This window comes from Scyliorhinus canicula, chromosome 6 (genome assembly GCF_902713615.1).
Source record: "Scyliorhinus canicula chromosome 6, sScyCan1.1, whole genome shotgun sequence".
Lineage (NCBI taxonomy): Eukaryota > Metazoa > Chordata > Chondrichthyes > Carcharhiniformes > Scyliorhinidae > Scyliorhinus > Scyliorhinus canicula.
The window spans coordinates 10,868,886-10,884,464 of NC_052151.1; the positions used below are offsets into that span (position 1 = coordinate 10,868,886).

General features: G+C 54.7%; 1 protein-coding gene across 6 annotated transcripts in view; it reads left to right on the top strand.

Moving 5' to 3' along the window:
* The window catches only part of LOC119966976 (dynein heavy chain 8, axonemal-like), a 1,648,910-nt gene that overhangs the window by 1,413,286 nt on the left and 220,045 nt on the right, over positions 1-15,579 (top strand). For all 6 annotated transcript variants that reach the window (XM_038798944.1, XM_038798946.1, XM_038798947.1 and 3 more), the window contains one exon: positions 7,514-7,690. In XM_038798944.1, coding sequence (XP_038654872.1) covers positions 7,514-7,690 — 177 coding nt within the window. The remainder of the gene's footprint in view (positions 1-7,513; positions 7,691-15,579) is intronic.

A 15,579-nucleotide genomic window follows, 5' to 3' on the forward strand; every position in this document is an offset into this window, starting at 1 on the left:
ACCCTTCACAAGAAAAACCACTCCCTTTGTAGGAAAGACCACACCCTTTGCAGGAAAGACCACCCCCTTCACAGGAAAGACCACTCCCTTTGTAGGAAAGACCACTCCCTTCGCAGGAAAGACCATCGCCTTCGCTGGAAAGACCACCTCCTTCGCAGGAAAGACCAACCCTTCACAAGAAAGACCACTCCCTTTGCAGGAATGTCCACTCCCTTTGTAGGAAAGACCATCCCCTTCGCTGGAAAGACCACTCCCTTTGTAGGAAAGACCACTCCCTTTGCAGGAAAGACCACTACCGTTGCAGGAAAGACCAACCCTTTCGCAGGAAAAGTCACTCCCTTTGTAGGAAAGACCACTCCCTTTGTAGGAAAGACCATCCCCTTCGCTGGAACGACCACTCCCTTTGTAGGAAAGACCATCCCCTTTGCAGGAAAGGCCATCCCCTTTGTAGGAAAGACCAACCCATCACAAGAAAGACCACTCCCTTTGTAGGAAAGACCACACCCTTTGCAGGAAAGACCACCCCCTTCACAGGAAAGACCAACCCTTCACAAGAAAGACCACTCCCTTTGCAGGAAAGTCCACTCCCTTTGTAGGAAAGACCATCCCCTTCGCTGGAAAGACCACTCCCTTTGTAGGAAAGACCACTCCCTTTGCAGGAAAGACCACTCCCTTTGCAGGAAAGACCACTACCGTTGCAGGAAAGACGACCTCCTTCGCAGGAAAGACCAACCCTTTCGCAGGAAAAGCCACTCCCTTTGCAGGAAAGACCACTCCCTTTGTAGGGAAGACCATCCCCTTTGCAGGAAAGGCCATCCCCTTTGTAGGAAAGACCAACCCTTCACTATAGTTCGAGTACTATAGATGGGTCAGTTTTTGTGCAGTGTGTGCAGGAGGGTTTTCTGACACAGTATGTAGACAGGCCAACAAGGGGCGAGGCCACATTGGATTTGGTACTAGGTAATGAACCCGGCCAGGTGTTAGATTTAGATGTAGGTGAGCACTTTGGTGATAGTGATCACAACTCGGTTATGTTTACTTTAGCAATGGGCAGGGATAGGATATACCGCAAGGCAAGAATTATAGCTGGGGGAAAGGCAATTATGATGCTATTCGGCAAGATTTAGGATGTATAGGATGGGGAAGGAAACTGCAGGGGATGGGTACAATCGAAATGTGGAGCTTTTTCAAGGAACAGCTACTGCGTGTCCTTGGTAAGTATGTACCTGTCAGGCAGGGAGGAAGTTGTCGAGCAAGGGAACCTTGGTTTACTAAGGAAGTTGAAGCACTTGTCAAGAGGAAGAAGAAGGCTTATGTTAGGATGAGACATGAAGGCTCAGTTAGGGCACTTGAGAGTTACAAGTTAGCCAGGAAGGACCTAAAGGGAGAGTTAAGAAGAGCGAGGAGAGGACACGAAAAGTCGTTGGCAGATAGGATCAAGGAAAACCCTAAGGCTTTCTATAGGTATATCAGGAACAAAAGAATGACTCGAGTAAGATTAGGGGCAATCAAGGATAGTAGTGGAAAGTTGTGTGTGGAATCAGAGGAGATAGGGGAAGCGTTAAATGGATATTTTTCGTCAGTGTTTACACTGGAGAAAGACAATGTTGTCGAGGAGAACACTCAGGTTCAGTCGACCAGGCTAGATGGAATTGAGGTTCAAAAGGAGGAGGTGTTAGCAATTTTGGAAAATGTCAAAATAGATAAGTCCCCTGGGCCAGATGGGATTTATCCTAGGATTCTCTGGGAAGCCAGGGAGGAGATTGCAGAGCCTTTGTCTTTGATCTTTATGTCGTCTTTGTCGACAGGAATAGTGCCGGAAGACTGGAGGATAGCAAATGTTGTCCCCTTGTTCAAGAAGGGGAGTAGAGACAACCCTGGTAATTATAGACCTGTGAGCCTTACTTCGGTTGTGGGTAAAATGTTGGAAAAGGTTATAAGAGATAGGGTTTATAATCATCTTGAAAAGAACAAGTTGATTAGCGATAGTCAACACGGTTTTGTGAAGGGTAGGTCATGCCTCACAAACCTTATTGAGTTTTTTGAGAAGGTGACCAAACAGGTGGATCAGGGTAAAGCTGTTGATGTGGTGTATATGGATTTCAGTAAGGCGTTTGATAAGGTTCCCCACGGTAGGCTATTGCAGAAAATAAGGAAGTATGGAATTGAAGGTGATTTAGCGGTTTGGATCAGTAATTGGCTAGCTGAAAGAAGACAGAGGGTGGTGGTTGATGGCAAATGTTCATCCTGGAGTTCAGTTACTAGTGGTGTACCGCAAGGATCTGTTTTGGGGCCACTGCTGTTTGTCATTTTTATAAATGACCTGGAAGAGGGTGTAGAAGGATGGGTTAGTAAATTTGCAGATGACACGAAGGTCGGTGGAGTTGTGGATAGTGCTGAAGGATGTTATAGGATACAGAGGGATACAGATAAGCTGCAGAGCTGGGCTGAGAGGTGGCAGATGGAGTTTAATGCGGAAAAGTGTGAGGTGGTTCACTTTGGAAGGAGTAACAGGAATGCAGAGTACTGGGCTAATGGCAAGATTCTTGGTAGTGTAGATGAACAGAGAGATCTCGGCATCCAGGTACATAAATCCCTGAAAGTTGCCACCCAGGTTAATAGGGCTGTTAAGAAGGCATATGGTGTGCTAGCCTTTATAAGCAGGGGGATTGAGTTTCGGAACCACAAGGTCATGCTGCAGCTGTACATAACTCTGGTGCGGCCGCACCTGGAGTACTGCGTGCAGTTCTGGTCACCACATTATAGGAAGGATGTGGAAGCTTTGGAAAGGGTTCAGAGGAGATTTACTAGGATGTTGCCTGGTATGGAGGGAAGGTCTTACGAGGAAAGGCTCAGGGAATTGAGGTTGTTTTCGTTAGAGAGGAGAAGGCTGAGAAGTGACTTAATAGAGACATATAAGATAGTCAGAGGGTTAGATAGGGTGGACAGTGAGAGTCTTTTTCCTCGGATGGTGATGACCAACACGAGGGGACATAGCTTTAAATTGAGGGGTGATAGATATAGGACAGATATCAGAGGCAGTTTCTTTACTCAGAGAGTAGTAGGGGTGTGGAACGCCCTGCCTGCAACAGTAATAGACTCGCCAACTTTAAGGGCATTTAAGTGGTCACTGGATAGACAAATGGATGAAAATGGAATAGTGTAGGTCAGATAGGCTTCAGATGGTTTCACAGGTCGGTGCAACATCGAGACCACTCCCTTTGCAGGAAAGACCACCCCCTTCGCAGGAAAGACCACCCCCATTGTAGTAAAGACTGCTCCCTTCGCAGAAAAGACCACTCCCTTTGCAGGAAAGACCACCCCCTTTGTAGGAAAGACCATCCCCTTTGCTGGGAAGACCACTCCCTTTGCAGGAAAGACCACTCCCTTTGCAGGAAAGACCACCCCCTTTGTAGGAAAGACCATCCCCTTTGCTGGGAAGACCACTCCCTTTGCAGGAAAGACCACTCCCTTTGCAGGAAAGACCATCCCCTTCGCAGGAAAGACCCCTCCCTTCGCAGGAAAGACCACACCCTTTGCATGAAAGACCACCCCCTTTGGAGGAAAGACCACCCCCTTTGCAGGAAAGACCACACTCTTCACAGGAAAGACCACCCACTTCACAGGAAAGACAACCCTCTTCGTAGTAAGACCACCCTCTTCGCAGGAAAGACCCTTCCCTTGACAGGAAAGACCACCCCCTTTGCAGGAAAGAGTGCCCCATTTGCAGGAAAGACCACCCCCTTTGCAGGATAGACCACTGCCTTCACAGGAAATACCATCCTCTTCGCAGGAAAGGCCACCCCCTTCGCAGACAAGACCAGTCCCGTTTATAGGCGAGACAGTATCAGGAAATACTACAGTATAGAAGAGGCCGTTCGACCCATTGAGTCTGCACCAACACGTGAAAAACACCTGACCTGCCCACTTAAGCCTATTTTCTAGCACTTGGCCCATAGCCTTGAATGTTATGACATGTTAAGTGTTCATCCAGCTTTTTAAAGGATGTGAGGCAACGCACCTTTACCACCCTCCCAGGCAGTGCTTTCCAGACCTTCACTACCCTCTGGGTAAAGATTTTTTTCCTCAAAATTCCCCCTAACCTACTGCCCCTCACCTTGAACTTGTGTCCCCTTGTAACTGACCCTTCAACTAAGCGAATGGCTGCTTCCTATCCACCCTGTCGATGCTTCTCATAATCATGTACACCTCAGTCAGGTCACCCCTCAGTCTTCTCAGCTCCAACGAAAACAACCCAAGCTTACCCAACCTGTCTTCATAACTTAAATGTTCCATCTGAGGCAACATGCTGCTGAATCGCCTCTGTACCCCCTCCAGTCCAATCACATCCTTCCTATAATGTGGTGACCAGAGTTACACTCAGTACTCCAGCTGTGGCTTCACCAAAGTTATATACAACTCCCTGACCTCCCTGCCTTTGTAATCTATGCCTCGATTGATAAAGGCAAGTGTACCATATGCCTTTTACACCACCCTATTAATCTAACCTTCCCACTCCTACTTCCCGTACCAGCCTCCCCGAACAGGCGCCGGGATGTGGCAACTAGGTGCTTTTCACAGTAACTTCATTTGAAACCTACTCGTGACAATAAGCGATTTTCATTTCATTTCATTTTCATACATAATAAGAGACAAAGAAATGGCTGAACAATTGAATACATACTTTGGTTCTGGCTTCACAAAAGAGGACACAATTCAGATACTAGAAATGTTGCAAAATGAAAGGTTTAGTGAGAGGGAAGAACTGAGGGGGATCAATATTAGTAGAGAAATGGGCCGGGATTCTCCGGCTTCAAAAGCGGCGCGAGACATTCTGGTGTCAATAGGCCGCCAGACCCAAGTATTTACCCCCTCCTACGGGGCGAGTATGGCGCCCGGGTGGTGCCGCTGCTCCGGCGCTCATAAGCCGGCACGCCACGGCCGGTCCGCGCATGCGCGTCACGGCCAGCGCGAGTCCACATATGCACGTGGGCTCCCGTCTCTGGGCGCAGCAGAACATAGGCCCCCATGGAACTAGCCAGCCCGCCGATCAGTGGGTCCCAATCGCAGGCCAGGCCACCGTGGAGGGCCCCCCCCCCCCCCTCCCCCCGGAGTCGGATCATCCACTCCCAACCAGGACGGCCCCGGCAGCAAGAACTCTGAGGTCCCACCGGGTGGGACCATATGCCGGCAGGACTCGGCCGAACTCGGCGGGCACTCGGCCTGTCGAGGAGCAGACAGTCGCCAAGGGGCCACTTTCAACGGCCCCCGACCGGCGCGGCAATGGTCCGACGTGTGCCGGAGAATCGACAGGCCGGCGTCGGAGCAGCGTGGCACGATTCCCGCGCCACCCCCTCCCTGACGATTCTCAGACTTGCCGCAGGATCAGAGAATCCCAGCCATGGTGCTGGGAAAATTGATGGGATTGAAGGCGGATAAATCCCCAGTGCCTGATAATCTGCATCCCAGAGTGCTTAAGGAGGTGGCTCTGGAGATAGTGGATGCATTGGTGGTCATCTTCCGGGATTCGAAAGATGCTGGAACAGTCCCTGCAGATTGGAGGGTAGCTCATGTCACTCCGATATTCAAAAAGGAAGGTAGCGAGAAAGCAGGGAATTATAGACCAGTAAGCTTAAAATCGATAGTGGGGAAAATGCTTGAATCCATTATCAAGGACTTCATAGCGGAACATTTAGAAAGCAGTGGCAGGGTCAGTCAGAGTCAGCATGAATTTATGAAGGCAAAATCATGCTTGACAAATCTATTGGAATTCTTTGAAGAGGTAACCAGTACAGTTGACAAGAGGAAGCCAGACGATGTGGTATATTTGGACTTTCAGAAGGTGTTTGACATGTCCCGCATAAGAAATTATTGTGCAAAATTAAATTGCATGGGATTGGGGAAAATGTATTTAGGTGGATAGAAAATTGGTTGGCAGAGAGGAAACAAAGAGTAGGGATTAATGGGTCCATTTCAAATTGGCAGGCAGTAACCAGTGGGGTACCACAGGGATCGGTGCTGGGACCCCAGCTATTCACAATATATATTAATGATTTGGATGAGGGAACAAAATGTAACATCTCAAAGTTTGCAGATGATACCAAGTTGGGTTGGAGGATGAACCGTGACAAGGATGCACAGATCCTAGAGGATGATCTGGTCAGGTTGGGCGAGTGGGCAAATCAATGGGAGATGCAGTATAATTTGGATAAGTGTGAGGTTATTCATCTTGGAAGCAAAAACATGAAGGTAGATTTCTAGCTGAAGGGTCAGAATTTGGGAGAGTCGAGTGTGCAACGGGACTTGGGTGTCCTTGTGCACCATTTGCTGAAGGTAAGCATGCAGGTGCAGCAGGCGGCAAATAAGGCTAATGGTAGGTTGGCCTTCATTGCGAAAGGTTTTGAATACAGAAGCAGGGATGTGTTTCTGCAATTATACAAGAACTAGGACAATATCCAGAACCACGATTCAGGGTGAACCATTTCAGACAGATATAAGGAGACATTTCTTCACACAAAGAGTGGTGAGCCTTGGAATTCATTGCCACAGGAAGTAGTTGAGGCTAAAACTTTGAATATATTCAAGAGGCGGCTGGATATAGCACATGGGGCGAATGGGATCAAAAGTTATAGGGAGAAAGCAGGATTAGGCTATTGAGTTGGATGACCAGCCATAATGGTGATGAATGGCGGAGCAGGTTCGAAGGGCCAAAAGGCCTCCTCCTGCTCCTATCTTCTATGTATCTATGTATCTAAGCCTGGGCATGTGCCTCTCCTCTGGGGACTATACTTATGTCATGTGGTAGGAAGGGCCGTTAACAATGTTAAAATGTATACTATATATTTATGAGTGCGAACCTCGTTAACTCACTGGCGAAGGATGGGGAAAATCAGGAAACAAGGGATGGGATTCTCCATCCTTTATCGCCAGTAGGATTCCCCGGTCCCACTGCAGTGCATGGAGTTTTCACTGAGCGCCAAATTCTCCGTTCTCGCTGGCAGTTATCGGGGAGGGGGGGGGGGGGGGGGGGGGGGGGGGGGGGGGGGGGGGGGGGGGAAATTCAGCTCAAATAATCCCAGCAGAGGAGGTGAATTCTCCTCCCAGCTGTGTGTCTCTCGGCGGCACACCAGCTTGGCAGCGTGATTCCCCATTCCCACCACTGGCCAATGGGATTTCCCATTGTTTCCACCCCATGCCGTTGGGAAACCAGTGAGCGACGGAATGGTGAATCCCGCCCGAGGAGAATTCACCCTAAGATCTCTCCTGCGACCGTGGGATTTTACATCTGCGTCGCCGTTTACGCTTGAGATGAACTCGGGCTCAAAATTCCCCCCAGTAAGTTTGAAATGATTTTTGGAGCTAAAAGGAGGTGGCTGCTTTGGTGCTGCCAGTCCTGGTGAGCTGCAGTGTTCATCTGCAGCTGACTGGCAGCAGAATCAGAAGGTGCATTTCAGAAGCATCCCACCTATCAACCATATGTAAAATATTTCTTGCTGTAATTCTCATGTTGCAGGTTCTCGGAGAGGTGACAGTGAGTGCACAAGCAGCAGAGGTGGTCAAGAATGAAGTCATGATAGTGAAAGACAAGTCCCAGAAAATTGTCGATGAAATCGAAGCAGATAAAAATATTGCAGAAGGCAAACTGCTGGCTGCGAAACCAGCACTAGAAGCTGCAGAGGCAGCTCTGAATGTGAGTACCTTGTTTACTTGATACAGGTCCAATTTCAGGAAGCATCACAAATAACAAATTGAACCTGCATAGTGTTACTAAGTGTTCCTCACATGCCAACTGTCTATGTCTGCTGTATTGTGTTCTGTCTGAAGATAATGTGGGACTATTTAACCTTGCTCTCACATTGACTCATCATTTCAAAGCCCAAAATATCCATAATAATAGAAATCAACGGCAACCTGATTTATGTGGCGTATTTAACATAATGAAATGAAATGAAAATGAAATGAAAATCGCTTATTGTCACGAGTAGGCTTCAATGAAGTTACTGTGAAAAGCCCCTAGTCGCCACATTCCGGCGCCTGTCCGGGGAGGCTAGTACGGGAATCGAACCGTGCTGCTGGCCTGCTTGGTCTGCTTTAAAAGCCAGCGATTTAGCCTTGTGAGCCTTGGTATCATGATGTGTTGGCTTGTGTAGGCTTGAGAAATGAACAGACACTTCCAACACAGATGAAGGTTTAACTCAATTTTATTAACTACTTCTAACTAACTAACACACGATGACTGTGGGTCTAAATAATGCTAACTTGAACTAGAGACCTAAGCCTTGTCCGAACCAGTTGATTCTCTCAGCACGTGTTGTGAGTCCGTGCTGGGCTGAATAAGTTCCTGTTACACTCAGAGGCAGCACCCAGAATCAGTGGGAACCATGGTGCCCTCTGCCTTTATAGTGTGTGTATTCTAACTGGTGATTGGCTGCGGTGTTTGTACATGTTGATTGGTCCCTGTGTGTGTCCATCAGTGTGTGTCTGCACCATGATATATTGGTATATATTATGACAGGGTGGTGAGGTGGGGCGGTAAAGTGGTGGCTGCTTCAGTGTGCCCCCAACCCCCCTAGTTGGTGAAACATGCGGCGATCAATGCCTCGCGTGATCGCTGGCCAAGCCGGTGGCGTTGTGCATCCTCCCATCCATATCCAGCCCCCATGTCGTGTCTGTTGCCCCCCTCGTCCTCATCTGGAGAGGTGTCCCCTTCCTCAGGCTCGACCTTTGCCTCCTCTTCCTCCTCCAGAACATCGCCCCTCTGCTGGACATATTGTGGAGGGCGCAGCAGACCACAACGATGCGGCCGACCCTCTCCGACTGGTACAGGAGGGCCCCTCCAGAGTGGCCCAGGCACCTGAAGTGCATCTTCAACAGGCCAAACCCGATCACATCCCTGATTGCTGCATAGGCCTCATTGTATCGGTTCTCCGCATCTGGGCGCCATCAGCCACGACCACAACAGGTAACCCTTGTCGCCCAGCAACCAGCCCCTCAGCAGTGGGGAGCGTCCCTCAAACATGGCGGGGATGAACGATTGTGCCTGGATAAATGCATCATGCACACTGCCCGGGTACTGGCGCAGACGTGCAGGATCTTCATGCGGTGGTCACAGACCATGGAGTGGTCCACTCATGGAGTGGGTCCCCTTCCTGTTCATGAACACGTCCCTGTTTTCCTCTGGTGGCTGCCCCCGTCGCATAAAAGTTCAGGGCCATCGTCACCTTTTTAAAAAAATAATTTTTATTCAGATTTTCACAAAATATCAATAACAGAAAATATTAACAAAAAGTATTAACAACTAAGAAAAACAAGAAAGAACAAACACCCCCCCCCCTCCCCCCCCCCCCCCCCCCCCCCGGTAAATACAAAAATGAAGAAATAGAATAACACCCGTCATAAACAAAGAACACCCTTCAACCCAACCCACAGAAACGACCCCCCCCACCCCCCGGGCTGCTGCTGCTGTCGGCCTATTTCACTACCGTTCTGCCAGGAAATCTAGGAAAGGCTGCCACCGCCTGAAAAACCCCTGTACTGATCCCCTCAGGGCAAATTTCACCCTCTCCAATTTGATGAACCCCGCCATATCATTGATCCAGGCCTCCACGCTTGGGGGCCTCGCATCCTTCCATTGGAGCAAGATCCTCCGCCGGGCTACTAGGGACGCAAAGGCCAGCACACCGGCCTCTTTCGCCTCCTGCACTCCCGGCTCCACTGCAATCCCAAATATTGCGAGTCCCCAGCCTGGTTCAACCCTGGATCCTACCACCCTCAACACCGTGCTTGCTACCCCCTTCCAAAATTCCCCCAGCGCTGGGCATGCCCAGAACATATGGGCATGGTTCGCTGGGCTCCCTGAGCACCTAGTACACCAGTCTTCGCCCCCAAAGAACCTACTCATCCTCGTCCTGGTCATATGAGCCCCATGTAGCACCTTGAACTGTATGAGGCTAAGCCTCGCACAAGAAGAGGAGGAGTTCACTCTTTCCAGAGCATCTGCCCACATCCCCTCCTCAATCTCCTCACCCAGCTCCTCTTCCCATTTACCCTTCAACTCCTCCACCGAGGACTCGTCTACCTCCTGCATCACTTGGTACAAGTCCGAAATCCTCCCTCCTCCAACCCACACCCCCGAGAGCACCCTGTCCTGGACCCCACGTGGGGGCAACAGAGGGAACCCCGCCACCTGCCGCCCATCCCTCTGCTGCAGCCCATCCCTCTGCTGCAGCCACCGCTGCTGCAGCCATCTCCCTGCTGCAGCCATCTATCTGCTGCAGCCACCGCTGCTGCAGCCATCTCTCTGCTGCAGACCATCCCTCTGCTGCAGCCATCTCTCTGCTGCAGACCATCCCGCTGCTGCAGCCATCCCTCTGCTGCAGCCACCGCTGCTGCAGCCATCTCTCTGCTGCAGACCATCCCGCTGCTGCAGCCATCCCTCTGCTGCAGCCACCGCTGCTGCAGCCATTTCCCTCTGCTGCAGACCATCCCTCTGCTGCAGCCATCTCTCTGCTGCAGACCATCCATCTGCTGCAGCCATTTCCCTGCTGCAGCCCATCCCTCTGCTGCAGCCCATCCCTCTGCTGCAGCCCATCCCTCTGCTGCAGCCATCCCTCTGCTGCAGCCATCTCTCTGCTGCAGCCATCCCTCTGCTGCAGCCATCCCTCTGCTGCAGCCATCTCTCTGCTGCAGCCCATCCCTCTGCTGCAGCCATCTCTCTGCTGCAGCCACCGCTGCTGCAGCCATCTCTCTGCTGCAGCCCATCCCTCTGCTGCAGCCCATCCCGCTGCTGCAGCCACCGCTGCTGCAGCCATCTCTCTGCTGCAGCCCATCCCTCTGCTGCAGCCATCTCTCTGCTGCAGCCACCGCTGCTGCAGCCATCTCTCTGCTGCAGCCCATCTCTCTGCTGCAGCCATCTCTCTGCTGCAGCCCATCCCTCTGCTGCAGCCACCACTGCTTCAGCCATCTCTCTGCTGCAGCCCATCTCTCTGCTGCAGCCCATCTCTCTGCTGCAGGCCATCCCTCTGCTGCAGCCATCCCTCTGCTGCAGCCATCTCTCTGCTGCAGCCCATCCCTCTGCTGCAGCCATCTCTCTGCTGCAGCCACCGCTGCTGCAGCCATCTCTCTGCTGCAGCCCATCCCTCTGCTGCAGCCCATCCCGCTGCTGCAGCCACCGCTGCTGCAGCCATCTCTCTGCTGCAGCCCATCCCTCTGCTGCAGCCATCTCTCTGCTGCAGCCACCGCTGCTGCAGCCATCTCTCTGCTGCAGCCCATCCCTCTGCTGCAGCCACCACTGCTGCAGCCATCTCTCTGCTGCAGCCCATCCCTCTGCTGCAGCCACCACTGCTGCAGCCATCTCTCTGCTGCAGCCCATCTCTCTGCTGCAGCCATCTCTCTGCTGCAGCCCATCCCTCTGCTGCAGCCACCACTGCTGCAGCCATCTCTCTGCTGCAGCCCATCTCTCTGCTGCAGCCCATCTCTCTGCTGCAGGCCATCCCTCTGCTGCAGCCCATTCCTCTGCTGCAGCCCATCCCTCTGCTGCAGACACCGCTGCTGCAGCCATCTCTCTGCTGCAGCACATCCCTCTGCTGCAGCCCATCCCTCTGCTGCAGCCCATCCCTCTGCTGCAGCCCATCCCTCTGCTGCAGACACCGCTGCTGCAGCCATCTCTCTGCTGCAGCCCATCCCTCTGCTGCAACCATTTCCCTGCTGCAGCCCATCCCTCTGCTGCAGCCATCTCTCTGCTGCAGCCATTTCCCTGCTGCAGCCCATCCCTCTGCTGCAGCCACCGCTGCTGCAGCCATCTCTCTGCTGCAGCCCATCCCACTGCTGCAGCCCATCCCTCTGCTGCAACCATCTCTCTGCTGCAGCCCATCCCTCTGCTGCAAACACCTCTCTGCTGCAGCCCATCCCTCTGCTGCAGCCCATCTCTCTGCTGCAGCCCATCCCTCTGCTGCAGCCCATCTCTCTGCTGCAGCCCATCCCTCTGCTGCAGCCATCCCTCTGCTGCAGCCCATCCCTCTGCTGCAGCCCATCCCTCTGCTGCAGACACCGCTGCTGCAGCCATCTCTCTGCTGCAGCCCATCCCTCTGCTGCAGCCATCTCCCTGCTGCAGCCCATCCCTCTGCTGCAGCCCATGCCTCTGCTGCAGCCCATCCCTCTGCTGCAGACACCGCTGCTGCAGCCATCTCTCTGCTGCAGCCCATCCCTCTGCTGCAGCCCATCCCTCTGCTGCAGCCATCTCTCTGCTGCAGCCATTTCCCTGCTGCAGCCCATCCCTCTGCTGCAGCCCCTCCCTCTGCTGCAGCCACCGCTGCTGCAGCCATCTCTCTGCTGCAGCCCATCCCACTGCTGCAGCCCATCCCTCTGCTGCAACCATCTCTCTGCTGCAGCCCATCCCTCTGCTGCAAACATCTCTCTGCTGCAGCCCATCCCTCTGCTGCAGCCCATTCCTCTGCTGCAGCCCATCCCTCTGCTGCAGCCCATCCCTCTGCTGCAGCCATCTCTCTGCTGCAGCCCATCCCTCTGCTGCAGCCACCGCTGCTGCAGCCCATCCCTCTGCTGCAGCCACCGCTGCTGCAGCCCATCCCTCTGCTGCAGCCACCGCTGCTGCAGCCATCTCTCTGCTGCAGCCATCTCTCTGCTGCAGCCCATCCCTCTGCTGCAGCCATCCCTCTGCTGCAGCCATCCCTCTGCTGCAGCCATCCCTCTGCTGCAGCCATTCCTCTGCTGCAGCCCATTCCTCTGCTGCAGCCCATCCCTCTGCTGCAGCCCATCCCTCTGCTGCAGCCCATCTCTCTGCTGCAGCCATCTCTCTGCTGCAGCCATCTCTCTGCTGCAGCCCATCCCTCTGCTGCAGCCCATCCCTCTGCTGCAGCCACCGCTGCTGAAGCCCATCCCTCTGCTGCAGCCACCGCTGCTGCAGCCCATCCCTCTGCTGCAGCCACCGCTGCTGCAGCCCATCCCTCTGCTGCAGCCCATCCCTCTGCTGCAGCCACCGCTGCTGCAGCCATCTATCTGCTGCAGCCCATCCCTCTGCTGCAGCCACCGCTGCTGCAGCCCTCTCTGCTGCAGCCACCGCTGCTGCAGCCCATCCCTCTGCTGCAGACATCCCTCTGCTGCAGCCATCTCTCTGCTGCAGCCCATCCCTCTGCTGCAGCCATCCCTCTGCTGCAGCCCATTCCTCTGCTGCAGCCCATCCCTCTGCTGCAGCCCATCCCTCTGCTGCAGCCATCTCTCTGCTGCAGCCATCTCTCTGCTGCAGCCATTTCCCTGCTGCAGCCATCTCTCTGCTGCAGCCATCTCTCTGCTGCAGCCCATCCCTCTGCTGCAGCCCATCCCTCTGCTGCAGCTACCGCTGCTGAAGCCCATCCCTCTGCTGCAGCCACCGCTGCTGCAGCCCATCCCTCTGCTGCAGCCACCGCTGCTGCAGCCCATCCCTCTGCTGCAGGCCATCCCTCTGCTGCAGCCATCTCTCTGCTGCAGCCATCTCTCTGCTGCAGCCACCGCTGCTGCAGCCATCTCTCTGCTGCAGCCCATCCCTCTGCTGCAGCCCATCCCTCTGCTGCAGCCACCGCTGCTGCAGCCATCTCTCTGCTGCAGCCAATCCCTCTGCTGCAGCCCATCCCTCTGCTGCAGCCATTTCTCTGCTGCAGCCCATCCCTCTGCTGCAGCCACCGCTGCTGCAGCCATCTCTCTGCTGCAGCCCATCCCTCTGCTGCAGCCCATCCCTCTGCTGCAGCCATCTCTCTGCTGCAGCCCATCCCTCTGCTGCAGCCACCGCTGCTGCAGCCCATCCCTCTGCTGCAGCCCATCCCTCTGCTGCAGCCATCTCTCTGCTGCAGCCCATCCCTCTGCTGCAGCCCATCCCTCTGCTGCAGACACCGCTGCTGCAGCCCATCCCTCTGCTGCAGCCCATCCCTCTGCTGCAGCCATCTCCCTGCTGCAGCCATCTATCTGCTGCAGCCACCGCTGCTGCAGCCATCTCTCTGCTGCAGCCCATCTCTCTGCTGCAGCCCATCCCTCTGCTGCAGCCATCTCTCTGCTGCAGCCATCCCTCTGCTGCAGCCCATTCCTCTGCTGCAGCCCATCCCTCTGCTGCAGACACCGCTGCTGCAGCCATCTCTCTGCTGCAGCACATCCCTCTGCTGCAGCCATCTCCCTGCTGCAGCCCATCGCTCTGCTGCAGCCCATCCCTCTGCTGCAGCCCATCCCTCTGCTGCAGACACCGCTGCTGCAGCCATCTCTCTGCTGCAGCCCATCCCTCTGCTGCAGCCATTTCCCTGCTGCAGCCCATCCCTCTGCTGCAGCCATCTCTCTGCTGCAGCCATTTCCCTGCTGCAGCCCATCCCTCTGCTGCAGCCACCGCTGCTGCAGCCTTCTCTCTGCTGCAGCCCATCCCACTGCTGCAGCCCATCCCTCTGCTGCAACCATCTCTCTGCTGCAGCCCATCCCTCTGCTGCAAACATCTCTCTGCTGCAGCCCATCCCTCTGCTGCAGCCCATCTCTCTGCTGCAGCCCATCCCTCTGCTGCAGCCATCTCTCTGCTGCAGCCATCCCTCTGCTGCAGCCCATCCCTCTGCTGCAGACACCGCTGCTGCAGCCATCTCCCTGCTGCAGCCCATCCCTCTGCTGCAGCCCATCCCTCTGCTGCAGCCCATCCCTCTGCTGCAGACACCGCTGCTGCAGCCATCTCTCTGCTGCAGCCCATCCCTCTGCTGCAGCCATCTCTCTGCTGCAGCCATTTCCCTGCTGCAGCCCATCCCTCTGCTGCAGCCCCTCCCTCTGCTGCAGCCACCGCTGCTGCAGCCATCTCTCTGCTGCAGCCCATCCCACTGCTGCAGCCCATCCCTCTGCTGCAACCATCTCTCTGCTGCAGCCCATCCCTCTGCTGCAAACATCTCTCTGCTGCAGCCCATCCCTCTGCTGCAGCCCATTCCTCTGCTGCAGCCCATCCCTCTGCTGCAGCCCATCCCTCTGCTGCAGCCATCTCTCTGCTGCAGCCCATCCCTCTGCTGCAGCCACCGCTGCTGCAGCCCATCCCTCTGCTGCAGCCCATCCCTCTGCTGCAGCCACCGCTGCTGCAGCCATCTATCTGCTGCAGCCCATCCCTCTGCTGCAGCCACCGCTGCTGCAGCCATCTCTCTGCTGCAGCCATCTCTCTGCTGCAGCCCATCCCTCTGCTGCAGCCATCCCTCTGCTGCAGCCATCCCTCTGCTGCAGCCCATTCCTCTGCTGCAGCCCATCCCTCTGCTGCAGCCCATCCCTCTGCTGCAGCCATCTCTCTGCTGCAGCCATCTCTCTGCTGCAGCCCATCCCTCTGCTGCAGCCCATCCCTCTGCTGCAGCCACCGCTGCTGCAGCCCATCCCTCTGCTGCAGCCACCGCTGCTGCAGCCCATCCCTCTGCTGCAGCCCATCCCTCTGCTGCAGCCACCGCTGCTGCAGCCATCTATCTGCTGCAGCCCATCGCTCTGCTGCAGCCACCGCTGCTGCAGCCCATCCCTCTGTTGCAGACATCCCTCTGCTGCAGCCATCTCTCTGCTGCAGCCCATCCCTCTGCTGCAGCCATCCCTCTGCTGCAG